Source organism: Zonotrichia leucophrys, chromosome 3, assembly GCF_028769735.1.
Source record: "Zonotrichia leucophrys gambelii isolate GWCS_2022_RI chromosome 3, RI_Zleu_2.0, whole genome shotgun sequence".
NCBI classification, from domain to species: domain Eukaryota; kingdom Metazoa; phylum Chordata; class Aves; order Passeriformes; family Passerellidae; genus Zonotrichia; species Zonotrichia leucophrys.
In genome coordinates, this window is record NC_088172.1 from 101219763 (window position 1) to 101237215 (window position 17453).

General features: G+C 47.8%; 1 protein-coding gene across 2 annotated transcripts in view; it reads right to left on the reverse strand.

Annotated features, from left to right (window-relative positions):
• RALGAPA2 (Ral GTPase activating protein catalytic subunit alpha 2) overlaps positions 1-6346 on the reverse strand; it is a 95958-nt gene extending 89612 nt beyond the window's left edge. For both annotated transcript variants that reach the window (XM_064709623.1, XM_064709622.1), the window contains exon 1: positions 6191-6346. In XM_064709623.1, coding sequence (XP_064565693.1) covers positions 6191-6296 — 106 coding nt within the window. In that variant the 5' untranslated portion in view covers positions 6297-6346. The remainder of the gene's footprint in view (positions 1-6190) is intronic.
• Positions 6347-17453: the final 11107 nt, after the last annotated feature.

Genomic DNA, 17453 nt, shown 5'->3' on the forward strand with positions numbered 1-17453 from the left:
AACAGAGGGGAAAACAGAGGGAAACAGAGGGAAAACAGAGGGGAAAACAGAGGGAAAACATGAGGGGAAAACAGAGGGAAAACAGAGGAAGAGGAAAAGAGGGGAAAACAGAGGGGAAAACAGAGGGGAAAACAGAGGGGAAAAACAGAGGGGAAAACAGAGGGGAAAACAGAGGGGAAAACAGAGGGAAAACAGAGGGGAAAAAGCAGAGGGGAAAACAGAGGGGAAAACAGAGGGGAAAACAGAGGGAAAACAGAGAGGGAAAACAGAGGGAAAACAGAGGGAAAACAGAGGGGAAAACAGAGGGGAAAACAGAGGGAAAACAGAGGGGAAACGAGGGGAAAACAGAGGGGAAAACAGAGGGAAACAGAGGAAACAGAGGGAAAACAGAGGGGAAAACAGAGGGAAAAAAAAGAGGGGAAAACAGAGGGGAAAACAGAGGGAAAACAGAGGGGAAAACAGGGAAAACGAGGGGAAAACAGAGGGGAAAAAGAGGGAAAAAGAGGGGAAAACAGAGGGGAAAAAGAGGGGAAAACAGAGGGGAAAAAGAGGGGAAAAAGAGAGGGAAAACAGAGGGGAAAACAGAGGGAAAAAAGGGAAACAGAGGGAAAAAGAGAGGGGAAAAAGAGAGGGAAAACAGAGGGAAAACAGAGGGGAAAACAGAAAGAGGGAAAACAGAGGGGAAAACAGAGAGGGAAAACAGAGGGAAAAAGAGGGAAAACAGAGGGGAAAACAGAGGGGAAAACAGAGGGGAAAACAGAGGGGAAAACAGAGGGAAACAGAGGGGAAAACAGAGAGGGAAAACAGAGGGGAAAAAGAGGGGAAAACAGAGGGGAAAACAGAGGAAAAGAGGGAAAAAGAGAGAGGGAAAACAGAGGGGAAAAAGAGGGGGAGGGAAAACAGAGAGGGAAAAAGAGGGGAAAAAGAGGGGAAAACAGAGGGGAAAAAGAGGGGAAAACAGAGGGGAAAACAGAGGGGAAAACAGAGGGAAAAAGAGGGAAAACAGAGGGGAAAACAGAGGGGAAAACAGAGGGAAAAAAGGGAAAAAGAGGGAAAACAGAGGGGAAAAAGAGGGGAAAGAGGGAAAACAGAGAGGGAAAACAGAGGGGAAAAAGAGGAAAACAGAGGGAAAACAGAGGGGAAAACAGAGGGAAAACAGAGAGGGAAAACAGAGGGGAAAACAGAGGGGAAAACAGAGGGGAAAACAGAGGGGAAAAAGAGGAAAAGAGGGAAAACAGAGGGGAAAACAGAGGGGAAAACAGAGGGGAAAACAGAGGGGAAAACAGAGGGGAAAAAGAGGGGAAAACAGAGGGAAAACAGAGGGAAAACAGAGGGGAAAACAGAGGGAAAAAGAGGGAAAACAGAGGGGAAAACAGAGAGGGAAAACAGAGGGGAAAACAGAGGGAAAAAGAGGGAAAAAGGAAAAAGAGGGGAAAACAAGAGGGGAAAACAGAGGGGAAAACAGAGGGGAAAACAGAGGGGAAAACAGAGGGGAAAACAGAGGGGAAAAAAGAGGGAAAACAGAGGGGAAAACAGAGGGGAAAACAGAGGGAAAAGAGGGAAAACAGAGGGGAAAACAGAGGGGAAAAAAGAGAGGAAAAAAGAGAGGAAAAAAGAGAGGAAAAAAGAGAGGAAAAAAGAGAGGAAAAAAGAGAGGAAAAAAGAGAGGAAAAAAGAGAGGAAAAAAGAGAGGAAAAAAGAGAGGAAAAAAGAGAGGAAAAAAGAGAGGAAAAAAGGAGGAAAAATTTTTTTTGGATGCAATTTCACCTCTTGCATTCATCTGGCAAGCAGATCAAAGCAGAAAACAGCATATTCTCAATTCATTTATTAGAATAATGGCAACTCGAGCACGTAGCACTTTCCTAAGTGTTAACTGGGGTCTGAAATTTGAAATAAGTTTATTTTCTACAAAGAAAGAAGTCCACTGTTTTCTAAGCCTGACACTTGCTAAACACACATGAATTTCCTCCCTTTGGTCCTTACTGCAACTGGTTTTGTCAAGGAAAGTTGGCTCATTTCCCCCAGAGGAAGATGAAGAGCCAAAATTAATAAATTAATATCAATATTAATATCCTCCTTGAAGCCTCACCTTGCAAGAAACCCATTTGTTACCCAAAATAAAGCTGATTCTAGCAAGAAGGCTCAATAGTATCCCACAACTACAGAAGAAAGAATAACTTTAGTCCTGGACAACCTGATTTTTATTTAAATTAGTACCTTTCCAGCAGTAAGGCTCTGCTTGGCTGCTTGTGCTATGGAAACAATTAGAGCAGGGAAACTCTTTAACGTGATATTTGTTTCCTGCAAACTACTGCTCTGAATCTGCAAGCTAAGTGCAATTATTCCTCTCCATGAATGCATCCTGTTAAACACAACTCCAGGGGAAAACAAGGCTTTCATTTACAGGGATTTCATACGAGGGAATGAGGTCATTAAAATCTAAACAAAAAGGAAACTTTCCCTCTAAATTGCGACGGGAGGAGAAAGGAACTGCCTCACCAAGAAAGCAAATCCTCCTTTTTTCTAAATGTGGCATCTCGGTGGTGACTCAGGGGTGAGTGTGATTTGAGCTGCATCCCCACAGCCACAGCCCTTTCCCACAGATGTGTGTAACTTCCAGCAGGGCTCATTCCTGCTTCAGACATGGAAAACATCGGGGAAAGTTTCCTGTGCCATTTATCACTTGAGATAAGAAGATAAAACCCTGACTTTGGGGAAGTGCACTGCCTGAAGGAGTTGAGAAGCACCCGAGGAAATGAAGCAGCAAGCTTGGGGCTGAAGTGCAGGAATTTGGGTTTATTTTTGTGTTTACTCCCAGAGTAAGTTCATGGAATTCTCTCCCAGGTCGCTACAGCTGCACACAGGCACCCAGAGCACTCACCCCTCAGGCAAGCATCAGCAGCCACCCCAAACCCAAAGAATTTCCCCCTTTCCCACACAGGACAAGCTCTCAAGTTTAGCAAACACCTGACAGGAGCTGCTGCAGCACACTCAGGAAACAGTGAGACACTCACCAGGGTCACACCCTATTTCTTCTCTATAAACAGGACATGTGGGCTCACCAATAACTGCCAGTCACACTGAATCGCCTTACTATTAAATTTAAAATTTAGGGTAACACTCAGGTACCACTTAAGAGCCTGAGTCTATTGCCAAACTCTCATTGCTGTTCCTCACATCAAAAAAAAAACTCAGAGGGAACACTAAGCTTGTCCCTACCACACAACCTTGGCTTTTATTTTCCTCTTAGCTGCTAAATGTTATCACAGACACCTGTGATAATCATCCCTTAACTCCATGAACTTCCAAAGTCACTTCATGCTATTTTCTCAAAGCTCTCTTAATCCTCAAGTACTTGAAAAATTAAAGGAGATGAAGGGAATTTTGCAGCCACACCCTGGTTAATGATAAACCTTTACGACCAGCCTCACCCCAGAAATAATGCACAATTCTCACTTATCTTCAAAAAAAGTATGTCAGCATGAAACAGCCCGTTACTAAAACACCCCTCCAACTGGAACAACTTCCAAAATGATGTTAACACCTCCAATTTCACAGCAGCTCTACAGAACAATCCCAGCCCTGAATTCAGCAGGAAGTGTGCACACATCCCCTTTTTGACTGTCAGTAAATGAAAGTTTCTGCCCAGCCAGCATTGGTCCTGCAGCTGTGCAGAAAACTACAAGAGGCCAAGCAGTGCCAGAAGCAAAACCCCACTAACTCTCCTTTGTCATCTCATCTCTGATCAAGGCATGTCCATGGAAAGCATGGGCTTTCATAACAGGTATGTTTTAAAGGCAACAATAAGGATTGTACTTGGTAACCTTATAAATTCCACATTTAGTCTTAATTCTGTGTGTCTCCCATGTGTTTGCTCGCAGAGAAAAGGCTGAAGCACTGGACAAAGCAGCATCCCACATCTGTCAGCAGCAGCACTTCTGACTCCTGTGCCCAAGGAGAACACATTATTGAAAGAGAAGTTTCAATATAAAAATGGTATTTTTACCCAAGAAGAGCCACAGAAAAACTTCTTAAGGCACAGTGGTCTGGTTTTGTCCTAGAAAAGTCCCACAGAAACCACTCTGGGAAAGAGCAGAAGCTTCATTTGTGGCCAGGCAGTGGGGAAGAGCCAAATCTGTACATCCCCACCAGTTTTTGTCAGGCCATTGCTTTTTAAGTCTATCTTTAAAAAAAAAAAAGGCCACACTACTAAAAGGCACTTCCACAAACTGTATGCAGAACTTTACTAAGTTAACAGAAGTTCTGGCCGTGAGAACGTCTCCATAGCAATAAAGAAATAAGGGAAATGTTCTGGTCACTTCTCAAACACTACTGAACACCCAATTTTAAGTCCTGTTGTTGATCTGGGTAGCATTTTGCCCTGCCATGTGGACAGAGCACCCCACAGAGCTGGAACTCAGATCCTAAAGGCCATTGGAGGCTTGAGAGATACCAACATAACCAACACCAACTTAAGTGGAATATTTTCTTTCACTTTGGGCACTGGACAAACTTACAGATGTGCCACTAAAGGACCTGAAGCAATCCAAAGCTCACATGAGCCCTTATTTGTGGAAACACACATTCCTTTTGCTCATCCCTCCCCTATGATCGTCTTCCCTCTGATCCGTATCCTCCTGCTGCAGTGGGATCACAGAGGAGTAACTGACATTTTGTTTACAATTAAATTCCCGTGATTTAAACTAGCAAAGGAAGAGGAGCTGGCATCTCCCAAGGAAACAGGCGAGCAGGAACAGCTATTTGGGGGACCTGTGGCACTGTGGCCTGAGGGAAGCAGTTGGAGAAGCAGACACACACACAATCCTACCCCTGGCCAGGACAAGGAGAGACACATCTGGGGAGAAGGGGAAGAAAGAAATCCAATTACTTTTGAGCCTTTATACCAAGAAAAAAAAAAATCCAACCACTTTTGAGCCTTTATACCAAAAGCTTTACATGCTGGGAGATATTTTTTAACAACTCCCACGTGTGGAGTTTTTTTTCTGTGCTGAACAGAAGACACCCAGGCAAGGGTATCTATCAAGAGAGCATCTTCCAGAAGCCACTCCCGTGCTACCATGAATGTTTACACCGGAATTGCCAAGAGCAGAAATATCAGGGGCATACCCAGAGCTGCTCGGACAGTGCCTGCACTGACCAGCCGGGCAGCTGGACACACCACAGCCCCACAAAATCCTTTAATTGAAATCAGCGTCCACAAACACCTTTAATTGAGAAATCCAGGCCAAATCAACCCCACACTCTGTCCCCCAGCGGCTGCTCCCAGCCAGCTCCTTAAGGAGATCCCAAGGAACAAGTGTGGCACAAACCAGCATCACCTGCAAACCAGCGGGGTACAGCACTAACCCAGCACAGCCTCTTCCCCTCAGGACACCCTGCTCCTCCTGCCGCCTGTGAACACCGAACATAGGCCACACAAACCCTCCCGAACCGCGGCTCGCAGCCGAAACTCATCGGCGCCTTTCCACCTGCAGCAGGATCACAGCCGAAACTCATCGGTGGCTTTTCCACCTGCAGCAGGATCACAGCTGAAACTCATCGGTGGCTTTTCCACCTGCAGCAGGATCACAGCCGAAACCCATCGGTGGCTTTTCCACCTGCAGCAGGATCACAGCCGAAACCCATCGGCGACTTTCCACGACCATCAGGGTGGAAGCCGTCACCTGCAAGGCGCCCCTGGACCCGTGCAGCCTTGCCCCAAGCATGGAGTCACCACAAAACGCCACAGCGCGACTTCTCTCAGAGCTCAAACACCCCGAGTTGATGATATTGACAAGAGCGGAGTTTCTGCGAGCTTGTCTCTGAAACTGACCAGGGCTGAGCGTTTCCCCGCGGCTCCACAGCGAGCCCAAGGCGAGCCCCGGGACAGCGGCACACGCGGCTTTCCCCAGGCACCCCAAACTTTCTCCGGCAGCGCCTCACGGAGGGCGCGCACCGGGGCCGCCTCTGAGGCGGGGAGAGCCCGGGGCTGGCTGAGGAGGCTCCCTGCCCACAGCACGGAGAGCTGCTACCCTCGGAGAGCTGCTACAGCTCGCTGCTGTCTCCCGGACACGGCAGCGGAGGGCGAGTAGCGCTCGCAGACCCGCCCGCGGCCGCGGCTCTGCCCAGGCACCCCCCGAGGGTCTGAGGGCCCCGGGGCCGGCTCCCCCCGCGCCCACCGCCCGCTCACCCAGCAGAGCGCGGAGGTGCTTCAGGCGGGTCAGCACGTCCCGCTTGGGGTCCAGCGCCTTCTGCGTGGATTTCCTGACGTCGGCGTGGCTCTTCCTGGAGAACATGCCGGCGGCACGGCGGGCAGGGATGCAGGCGCAGAGCCGGGCGCGCTCCCCGCGCCGCCGCTCCCGCCCCCCGCCCTGCGCGGGGCGCGCCGGGAGCTGCCGCCCGCCCCGCTCCTGACGTCACCGCGGCGTGGCGCTGACGTCACCGGGGCGGTCGCCGGGAGCCCGCGCACCGGGACCCCCGGGAGGAACCACCGGGAATTACCGGGAATTACCGGGGGCAGCTCCGGGAGGAGCCCCTGGGCACGGCGGGGCCCCGCGCGGCTCCAGGCACCGCCGCGATGCGCAGCGGAGCATCCCGGGAGAGGCGCGGGAATGCCCCGGGCAGGGCAGCTGGAATGGAGCTGGCTCCTAGGTAGGCTCTGGGTTTGCCATGGAACCGCTGAACCACAGGTTTGGGTGGGAAGGAGCTTAAAGCCCTTCCAGCTTCCACTGTCCCAGGGGGTTCCAAGCCCCGTCCAGCCTGGCCTTGGACGCTTCCAGGGATTATAGGGCATCCTGTGCCAGCCCATCCTCACAGGGAAAAGATTCTTCCCCATATCCAGTGCGGATCTCCGCTGGAAAACACTCAGGTTTTGAATAGTCACTTGCACTGTAAGTGTATCAATATATGAATATAAATAATGTGTCTTTACATATATTGTGTGTAATGACGTATTATTCATTTCTGCATTCATTTCTTCCCTGTCTTTACACCCAGGGAAGGTAAAAGAGCAGGCTTTTAGTTACACAACAAAAGCACAATCCATCCCAGAGGCAGAAGCCAGCAGGGTTTCAGTTAAAGGCCATCAGATGACCCCAGTAAAATTCCTGGGCTAAAAAGTAAATTCTAGTAAGTTTCAAAGCAGGTTGTGGTCCTGAGAAAGAAAACAAACAAGGAGTTTCAGGGGAATGGCTTGTGTATATGCTTGTTAGTTTTTAACAAAATAATGAAATGATCAATTTACACATCATATAAAAATTCTTTTTACAGCCATGAGTTGGTGTAGAAAATAAAATGTCACAGGAATTACTATTGTTAGAAGCAGAAATCTCACTTCCTCTGAGCCCTCTCAGCAATCATTTCTGCTGCAGAGGCCTGAGGTCACTGAAACAGCAGGTCAACAAGCCCTAAACACATCCCCCTGGGGACAGGGCAGTCCCAGCTCCTCCTGTGCATGCAGGAGCAGGGAAAGGCTCTGCTTGGAAGTTGCAGTGGACAAAAAAAATGCATAAATAAAGGAGTAGGGGGCTGCAGGCAGTGCTTGCCCTGCTTTAGAGCAGGGCACAGCTCTGCCCCTCTGCAGCACAGCTGGGTTGTGGAAAGGCAGAGCAAGGGCTGGTTGTGCTACCAAACCCTGTGGTAAGAAGTGAGGAATCACTTGTAGGAGTCAGGAAGATGGGTAGTGATGATGCACAGTGTTGAAAATGAAAAAAAAAAAAAAAGATTAATCCCTTTTCTTACACAGAAAGGCTGAATGCTTGGAGTCAGAAAATTCCCTGCTGTCACATCGTCCCTTGCCTTGGAGCTGGGCTCAGGCTTACAGTGATTCCTGTTGCACACCCTTCCCATCCCAGGTAATTCATATTGCACAACCTTCCTATCATTGGGAATAATTGCTATTGCACACCCTTCCCATCATTGGTAATTCCTATTGCACATCCTTCCCATCCCAGGTAATTCCTATTGCACACCTTCCCATCCCAGGTAATTCCTATTGCACACCTTTCCCATCATTTGGAATAATTCCTATTGCACAGCCTTCCCATCACTGTAATTCCTATTGCACACCCTTCCCATCATTGGGAATAATTCCTATTGCACACCCTTCCCATCATTGGGAATAATTCCTATTGCACACCCTTCCCATCCCAGGTAATTCCTGTAGCACACCCTTCCCATCACACCATGACACACAATCTCCTTCTGGAGCAGTTCTCATTCTCTGGCAATTTTCTCAAATTTTGGGTCATGTGGTGTGATTTCAGCATCTTCCTGAGAGAGTGAATTGGGCTATTCTGGCTCTCCCCTTCCATTGGCACAAATCAATTTCTGCAGCTGGCTGAGGAAGCACATAACTAAACTCTTGGCTTGTTCTTGTTAATTTTTTTTTCCTTCCCTTTTATTTTAATTGATTTACAAAACTAACAGCTTCCAATTTGTCTCTTCTGTCAGTTTCTGGTTGTTCCACTTTTTTTTCATGTTCTGCTTTGTTAAGAAAGGAGCCATTGCAGCTTCAGGGATTGTGGTTCTTCTGATGTCTGATAACTTGTGTGATAAGCAGGGCATCGTTGTGGTGCTTAGCACCAAACTACACAGCTTTAAGCACTCACTGGTTTGAGGTGTGCTGGAAATTCTGCCTGTGAAAAGCTCCAGGGAGCGGAGATGCCATGCCTGGAATCACAGTGCTCTGGGACAGCCCTTGCTCTCCCTTTGAGTTCAAACATCACCAAACACAACTTTTCAAATTATTCACTTAGGAGCTGGCGTAGGACGGCACAAGCCAGAGAATGCCAGTAAACCTGCAGCAGTGACTTCAGCCTGTGCAGGAGAACAGCTTGTGACTTGTGTTTTCTGACAATGCAACATTTGCAATTTCCAGAAAGTCAGATGATGCATTTCCGAAAGCCGGTGCTTAAGGTAGAATAATTTCCTGAAAGAGATTTGGTCATTCAGCTTTCAGGATCTGAGGTAAAATCTATAAAAAGCAGTCACTTGAGGCAACAGAGCAGTGATCACTTGTGGCAGAATTAAATTGTTAAAGGCCCCAGCACCGTGTGGTGTCCTGGGGGAGGTGACAATGCCAGCGCAGGCATGGCAGCGCTGGGCAGGGGTTCAGTATTCCTTGGGAAAATCCTCCTCATGCAGAACCCTGCCTACCTGGCTGGGCTCACAGGAGGACAGACCAGCCTCCATCAGTCTGGGGGAGAGTTCTGGGCTGTCACAGCTCAGCCAAAGCTCCCTGAACAAGGGGAAGGGCTGACCTTGCAGAGGCTGCCCTGCAGTGCCCGCCCTGCCAGGCTGCTGGCACTGCCCTCGGGGCTGCTCCTGCTGCAGCTTCTATTTCAGGCACTGCCTTGAGCAGTACAGGTGAGGGGCAGCACATTCCCAGTCCAAAATAGAGTGGCCTGAATTATTAATATGAGTTTGCACCGCAGGCCAGCACGCTCTCCCTGGATTACACAGCTCATGCCCTTCCTTCCTCCCCCCCATGCTGGAAACAGCCTGGTGTGCAGGGTTTGTGGAGTTTGTGGAAATGTGACACCGGCTGCCACCTGAATTTCGCTGGACCTGATGAACAGGCAGGGTTTCTTTTCCCGTGGAGCCTGAAATTTTAATGGCAGAGATTAAATTACGGAACTCCTCCGCTTGCTTGTGTCAATACAACACTTTATACTGAGCCCAGGAGAAAAGGTAGGGGAAAAGCAAACACAGGAGACAACCTACAGGTGAGGTAATGGTTTCCTTAGCATGGAATGCCTCTGCTGACTTTCTGTCCTTCGAACCAAATGCTTCAGATTGCGTTTCCAAAGTTGGTTTTGTGTCCTCTTGCATATCCTTGGTCCAACACATCCATTAAGGTGCCTGAGCTGCTTATCCCTGCATTGGATTCAGCTCCCTGGATGCTTCCTGGCTCAGGTGCAGAGCTTTGGTGCTGTGCCAGCGTGCTGCATAATGAAATGAGGCTCTGCCCTCTCTGCCCTGGTATGACTAAGCCTGTGGAAAAGACTTTTCCAGTGGGCTCCGGGTTTGAGGGGTTATTTTCCTAGCAGTGTTCCTGTAGGGCATGCAGGCATGGATCCCTGCTCCTGCAAAGCTCTGCTTCAGGCTCAAACCACACAGAAAGTGCTGAATTTCTGCTAAATGATTTCTTCTAAGTCTGGATCCTGTGATCTGATTTCCATGGATCAACCTCTGCAAAGGTTTGGAGTTTATGGAAGCAAAGGTGTCTCATCCATTTAACCCTCACTGAGGGTCTCCTCCAGCCCTTCTCATTTGGCACCCAAAGGAGTTCTCACTGTCCCTTGGCCTGTGGAGGTTTATTTAGGAAAAACCTGGTGGAAAATTTTCCACCCATTGCAGCATATGAGGCAGTCAGATGTCATTCTTATAGTAAAAATGATAGACAGGAGAAATCCACTGTCAAAAAGCCCTGTCAGATTTCCTTCTGCCAGAATCTCCAACTGTGCAGAGGGGAAAAGGGAAGGATTTATGTCTACTGATGGAAAAAATTCCGAAATAGAAAGAACAGGGATTGCATGTCCCTAAAGGAAACAGTCTGGAGGAAGTGAAAATTTCATGGAGTAAAAATACCAACCCACCAAGGAGTGCTCAGAGTGCCTTTGCCAAAGGTTGCACTGCACCAAGGAGTTTGTGTGGCACATTGTGCAAGCCCATAACCCACTGCTGCTCCAAGAGAGATCTTTCCATGAGGAAACGCTTCAGCTCAACTTGAGGGCTGTCCTAAGAGATGGCTTATGTGGTAAAAACAGGAAAATCATCCCTGTGCCTCCCTGCTCCTTGTGGTGTGGAGCAGAGATAAAGCGCTGCTTGTCTCGGGCGCATTAAATCCCAGATAAGTGTTGTTTACTTCGCCCCTCTCCAAGAGGAAAGGTCACTTGTGATCTCGCTGGAGCTGCAGCAGCAATTTCCTCCTGGCAGCGTTCACCTCTGGCCGGGTGAGGCAGAGCCCGGTCCCCTCCTTTGGGGACGCTGTTAACCCTGTCCCTGCCAGCCCTGAGCACACGCGCTCAGAGTGTGGGGTCTGAAACAGCTCGGAGGGGTTGATGGGTTGGAACACTTCTGGTCCCAGCAAATGATGCTCAGAGGGGGAAAGAAGGGTCACTTGTTCCTGCAAGTTACAGGGGAAGGGTCCTGCCACCTGCAGAAAGAGTTTTTGTTGTCCTCGTGCCCCCTCCTCAGCTTTCTTGGGTTTGCATTGCTGTGTATTTAACCTGAAGTCTCATTTTTCTTTGACTGAAAGTTATGTTCATGCTTTCATTTTTCTCTCATCTTGTGTTGGGTCTTTATCACTCAGAGGAAAAATGAATGAGGGAGGAAGCTGCTGACTGAAATCACCTTTAAGCTGGGCTTTGTTAGCCCCCAGAATGACCACTCTGACTGGGATCACCCTTAAACTGAGCTTTGTTAGCGCCCAGAATGATCACTCTGACTGAGATCACCTTTAAGCTGGGCTTTGTTAGCACCCAGAATGACCACTGTGATTGTCTTAGTGCAGTTTATCCTGACAAACCAGGCTGTGTGGTATCCTCAGTTCTCCTTCTGAAGAGAAGATCTCAAATGCTTTTTTGTACATGAGAAGGAGAACAAAAAAAATCCTTCAAAATGAAGCAGCACCACACAAAGCAACCACTGGCCACTGATGTTCCACACATTCTTCCTTCTTTTCTTCCTTTGCAAATGAACGACTGCAGAAAGCAGTGCAGTAATTACAGCCTGCAGAAACAGCTCGGGTTTTCCTCCATGGAGAAGCATGACAAAAACTAACAAAAAAATAATTTTTTACTGGCACAGCTGGTGTTCAGATGAAATTATGTGGTTGGCTTTGAAACAGTATTAAAAGAGAAATTTTAATTAACCTGTACCACTGAGTCAGAAGATAATATCTGATGCATCTAACAGGCCTACTGACAAAATATGATAAAATAATTATTTGCAATTAGATATATGCATTACAGACAATGTTGTAATTAAAATATACTTAATGTCACAGGAGGTCCCTTATTATCAAAATAATTTGTAGGACGACTGTGGAAACAATCTGATGATTATCCATCCCCTTGGCAAAAAACAATCAGAATTTGCCAAGAGCCCAAAACATCTCTGGATTTGGAGCAGAAACCAGCGCAGTGTAACAGCCCAAGTCCTTTCCTGAGTTCTGCTTGTCACCAGGGTGGGTGACATTTGTTGCTGTGCCTGTGTTCCTCAGTGCCCTGCCAGATGTCCCTGTGCTGCCACACAGCTCCAGGAGTGGATGCAGAGCAGGTTGGATAAGGGAGAGATGCCCCAGGTGCTGCACTGTTCTTCTGTGGGGAAAACTGACCTGTGTTCCATTATTTGCTTATCAGCTGTGCTAAAAAGGAGAGATCAAATTTAGTGGGACTGGTTATTTTCCTGCTGTGGCCCTTCCAAAGCGCTTGGGCCACGAAAGGACTCAAACCCAGGGAAAGATTAGATTTATTGATATTGATATGTTGCATTTACATCTCAGGAGGAATGAGAGTGAGCAGGCAGCCTCTGAGAGCCCTCCACCATCAGAGCCACCTCTGCCTGGTCCTTGGAGCTGCCAGGGGACAGTGCCAGTGCCAGCTGCCTGCGCCAGGCCCTGACCTCATCAGGGCTAATGAAAGCCTTGGCAGAGCTCTCCCCCTGATTAACATTTCCCTGTCAGAGCTGCTGCTGCACTGCAGTCAGGGGCTGCTTGGCTGCTTCTCAGGCTTGTTCTCATGGCCACCATTTGGATTCGTGCCCCCCACACTTGGAAAATGCCTCTGGACATGGATGGAGGCTTTGTCTGAGCACAGAATGAAGAGCAAACCTCATCACAGGGTGCATCTTATCCTAGGGACACATCCTTCTGGGAAGGATGGGGGGCAGCCAATAGTGGTCTTAGCGCTTATTTATGGAAATAAATATTTCTTCAAATCTTAAATAGTAAAGAAAATTGCTGCAAAGTGTATTAATGGCTCAAGGAGAAAACACACACACCCCCCCCCCAAGTATATCATCAGCTGTGTCTTTATCTTCCTTGCGCTCCTCCACTTCCCCGTTTTCGAGAGAACAAAGGGAATGTGCCGAAGCTGCTTTGGGATTTCAATGAAAAATAATGAGAATTCATTGCTAATTAGGGCTCCAACTGAAAAAAAAACCTGATCTTTGCAGGGACACTGTTAATGAACTTGTAAATTGAAGCTGCAGGCTTGCATCCCTGTAAACATTCCCTGGGTGGATTCTGTGTGTGTGTGTGCAGGAGCAGTGGGTAAAGGTGCCCAGAACTGTCCATGGCACTTTGGAAGTGGCAAGATTTAGTGTAAGGAGTTCTGAAGGCTAAGCTGAAGGCTTCGATGGCAATGCATTCATCTCACAAAGTGTTTGTCTTTGTAAAAAAGAAGAATGGGAATTCATTGTGTATTTTTGATCTGCCTTAATCTAATTAGAAACGCCTTTATTTATTCCTGTTGTGCACTGCTGGGAGTGGTGGACAGCCACAAGTGCTTGGGGTACTCAGGTGTCACTGCAAACAGCCATGGAGTGGGGATCTGCCCCTTTATCCACTCCCAGGACATTTTAACCAGGATAAATCCACCAGGACTGGGGATTTCCCACAGCTTGGGCTGTGTGCTCCAGCTCCCTTGTTGGGAAAGGAGAGTTAAGTAAAATGTATTTTATTTTATTTTATTTTATTTTATTTTATTTTATTTTATTTTATTTTATTTTATTTTATTTTATTTTATTTTATTTTATTTTATTTTATTTCATTTCATTTCATTTTATTTTATTTTTATTTTATTTGCCAGCCCTGTTTTCCCCTCTCCCAGGAGAACAGTGCGAAGCCATTGGAGGACAATGAGCAGGAGAGCGTAGGACGCTCTTGAAACCTGATCAGAGGTTGGAGATGGCAAGAAGCAGATAAAATTCATGTTGGTTGTGCACATTTTCCAATGAACTTAGAATGAAACAGGAGCCCACAGAGTGGGTGGTGCCAGCAGGTGCCTCTGGGATCAGCTCAGGTAGGGACACCCAGAGCAGGGAGCTCAGGACTGTGTCTGGTTGGCTTTTGGAATATATCTAAGGATGGAGCCTGCACAGCCTCTGCAGATAACCTGGGCCACCAGAAAAAGGGGGATTTGTATGCTTGAATGGGATTTTCTGTGTTGCAGTTTGTGTGTTTTCCTCTTTGCAGGAGGTTTGAAGAAAAGGTGCAGAGCATTAGGGATGAAGTGCAGCATGAATATGAGGGGCACAGGAGGGAAGTGAAACAGTTCATCCTTGTTCTGGTATTAATTTTTTCTGTTTCATCCAAATGCATGGATTTTATTTCAGAGAGCGTGTCACAGCTGATGAGATCCATAATGGAGCCATTCAGGGCCATCTCTGAACATGCACTTTTCCCACATATAACAATGTACCTGAAATTTTGAAAGATGGAATACTCATTTGCCAATTTAAAAAGAAAATGGAGAGAACAAGAGAGAGAGGGGCTCGTGGAGTTCTGAGTTCTGAGGAAAAGGATGGAAAAACACATGTACATTTAGAATGATGTTGACATTTCTGAAATCAGAGATATGGTGTTTTATCTAAATTACACCAAAGCCCTCCAAGATAATGTGCCGTGTAATAGCTGCAGTTCTAGGCACTATTTCATTTTCAATTTTCTGTGCAAAAAGCATGATTCTTATCCACAGTTCCAGTTCACTGTTTGACAAATTATTCTCATGCACTGCCCAGCTGCTAGGGGAAGCTGTGTTTGAGCGGAAGAGGCTGCAGCTCCCCACTGTTCTACCCTGGCTTTGCCAGCATTCCTGGTCACCTGGAGAGGAGGTAAAACGCAGGGCTGGGCTTGGTGTGCTCTGGAGGGCCCTAAGGCACAAAGGAGCAGTAGAAAAGCCTGGGGTGCTGGAGCAGGTCCTCAGGAGCCTGTGGAGGAGCTGCTTTGGTGTAAAAATCAGGTAAGACCTGGTAAAAGCAGGTCCTGCTATGTGCCTGTGTACCCCAGTGTTGCTGGCTGTGAGTGCTTGTGCATGGCCTGTGCTGGGCTCCCATTACAGAGGGGTTTCCTGCTTCTTGGCAGCTGGAAAGGTTTAAATCCCTTTGGCATCACTGGTGATGCCACCAGCAAGGCCTGGTCTTTTCCTGGGAGTGACCCACCGTGAGCTGGGCAGAGCAGGATACAGGTGGAACTGATGGGTATCTGCAGGGTGAGGGAGATCCCTGCAGGACTGCTGTGACTCAGGGGTCCTGTGCTGGGGTCTGAGAGGTAAAATACCCCCCTGCCTTCAGGGGCTCCCTCCTTTCTTGTGGGTATCCACAAAAACCAGGATGTGCTGCAGCAGGACACCCTGGGAGGAGAAATGTGATGGTCTGACCCTCTCCAAGTCCCTTGGCCCAAAGCTCTTGCTTCCAGCCCAAAGCTCTTGTTTCCAGACCAAACCTCTTGTTTCCAGCACTACTTGGCCAATATTCTAGAAAAGTCTAGCAGTGTGGGAAAGTTATTTCCCTTCTGCAGGTGTGCCAGTGGTGCTGAGTGAGGGAACCTGGAGCCCGAGTCAAGAATTCTGTTTGGTTCCCACACAGAGAGCAAGGTGCCCTGATGGAGCTGGCAAGGGACTGCAGGTAAGTTTGGTGGCAGATGCTTATCTGAAAGGAGGGATTTCCACTCCCATCCCTGGCTGTGATGGGATGGAGGTCCTGCTCCCTCTGCAGGGAGCTCCAGCTGCATGGGTTTGTCCTCAGAGTAGAGGCAGGAAAACTCCTTTCTCCTGAGAAGTCTCCTGTGAGATACCAATGGATGAAATATGAAAAGATGTTATGTTTGGCACACATGCTGACAAGTGAGTGATCCTCAGCAAGCTGTGGGTGCAGCCCCAGGGATGGAGGTAGAAACTGGGATCTGTGGAGTGGGAGCAGGAGGCTGCAGAGTTCCTTGTTATTAGCAGGGAAAAGAGGGTTTTCATGACAACCAGAAAGCATCAAAATATAAATTAAACTCTGCTAGGAAATGAAATTCAGGGGACAGAAATAGTTTCCTTGGCAGGCCAAGAATAATCCTGGCAGCACTCAGACTGGTTGCTAAGTGAGGGGGCAGAGCAGGGGAAGGGTAACAGTGGCTGTGATTATGTTGCTGCCTTAACAAATATATGCATTAAAGGTAGCAAGAGCCTGCTTTTAAACCATGCAGGATTTCTGTGTTTGGAAACAGAGTAAGAGAACTAAGGGTCAGAAGAGCCTTGGTATGTATCTCAAAGTGGTCAAAATAAATGTGTCTGTTTCAACTGGTCACTGGGAATGAATGTGTATAAATATCTAAAATTGTGCTGGGGCTCCTGAACAAGGTTTAACTGAGTGCCTGTGCCTTGGCAATGGCAGCACAGCGCCAGGAAGGGAAACTGCTGTGAGGAGCAGCTCATTGCAGACACGTGCAAGGGAAATGGCTTTCATTAATTCCTGCCTTTACATCAAGCCCTGATCCAGGTCCCCTGGGATGGAGGCAGAGCTTCCCCTGGACTGCAGCAGGTGTGGGATTGAGTCCTGCAAAGAGCCCACTGGAGGGGCCAAAATAAGTTGGAAACTGCAGAATTTTGGCACTAGGTGTAAATGGTTTATGGTATTTATTTGTCTTTGTTATGTTAAGAGCCAGGGCTGGAAAAGCATGGCACATGTGTCAGGTAGTTCAGAAAATGCAGTGGCCACAGCTCATGCCAGCCTGCCCCAAGTCTGGTTTTGTGCATTTTGGGCTGGTGCAAGAGCCACGTCACTGTCCACAGCCAGGGCATAGCAGAGATGCTTCTGCAGTGGAAGTTGCTGACTAAATGGAGGGAGCTGCTATTTTAGGGCAGATATTCCTTTCAGTGAGCATGACAGGGCAGAGATCCCTAGGAAAGGATGTTAAAGGTGTAGGTCCTTCTGAGCTTGCTTGGCTCACAGGCTTGGGTACAAACTTGGAGTAAAAATACAACTGATTTACTTGGGGAAGCTTCTCTGTCCCAGTGTGTGTTGTGATCTCTCTTTCATACACACCCCCCTAATTTTAGGGGTAGGTTGTGCTCAAACATTTTCAGAAGTAAAAAAGGCAGGTGGAGAATCTCTGGGCAAAAATGAGATTTGAGTTTGTCGGGTCCTACCCCTGAACATGCTCTGAGGTCTTATTGTGAACATTTTGGCTTGAGGGATGTTGTGAACATTTTGACTTTGGTGTGCAGCAAAGAACTTTGTGTTTAGGGCAGCCAGCTCACAGCTGGACAGGGGTATGTTCATATTCAGATTTATCTCTTGAAGGAACCAACTGGGGCAAAGCCAAACTCATGTGTGTCACAGAGCTCTGGAGAACTCTTCTCTGGAGGGTTTGTACCAGTCTCAGGATCAGTGATGGATTTGTTGCCATCCTCAGGAAAAGGAGAGGCATAATGGGATGGCAAAATGATTAACCCACATAGAGA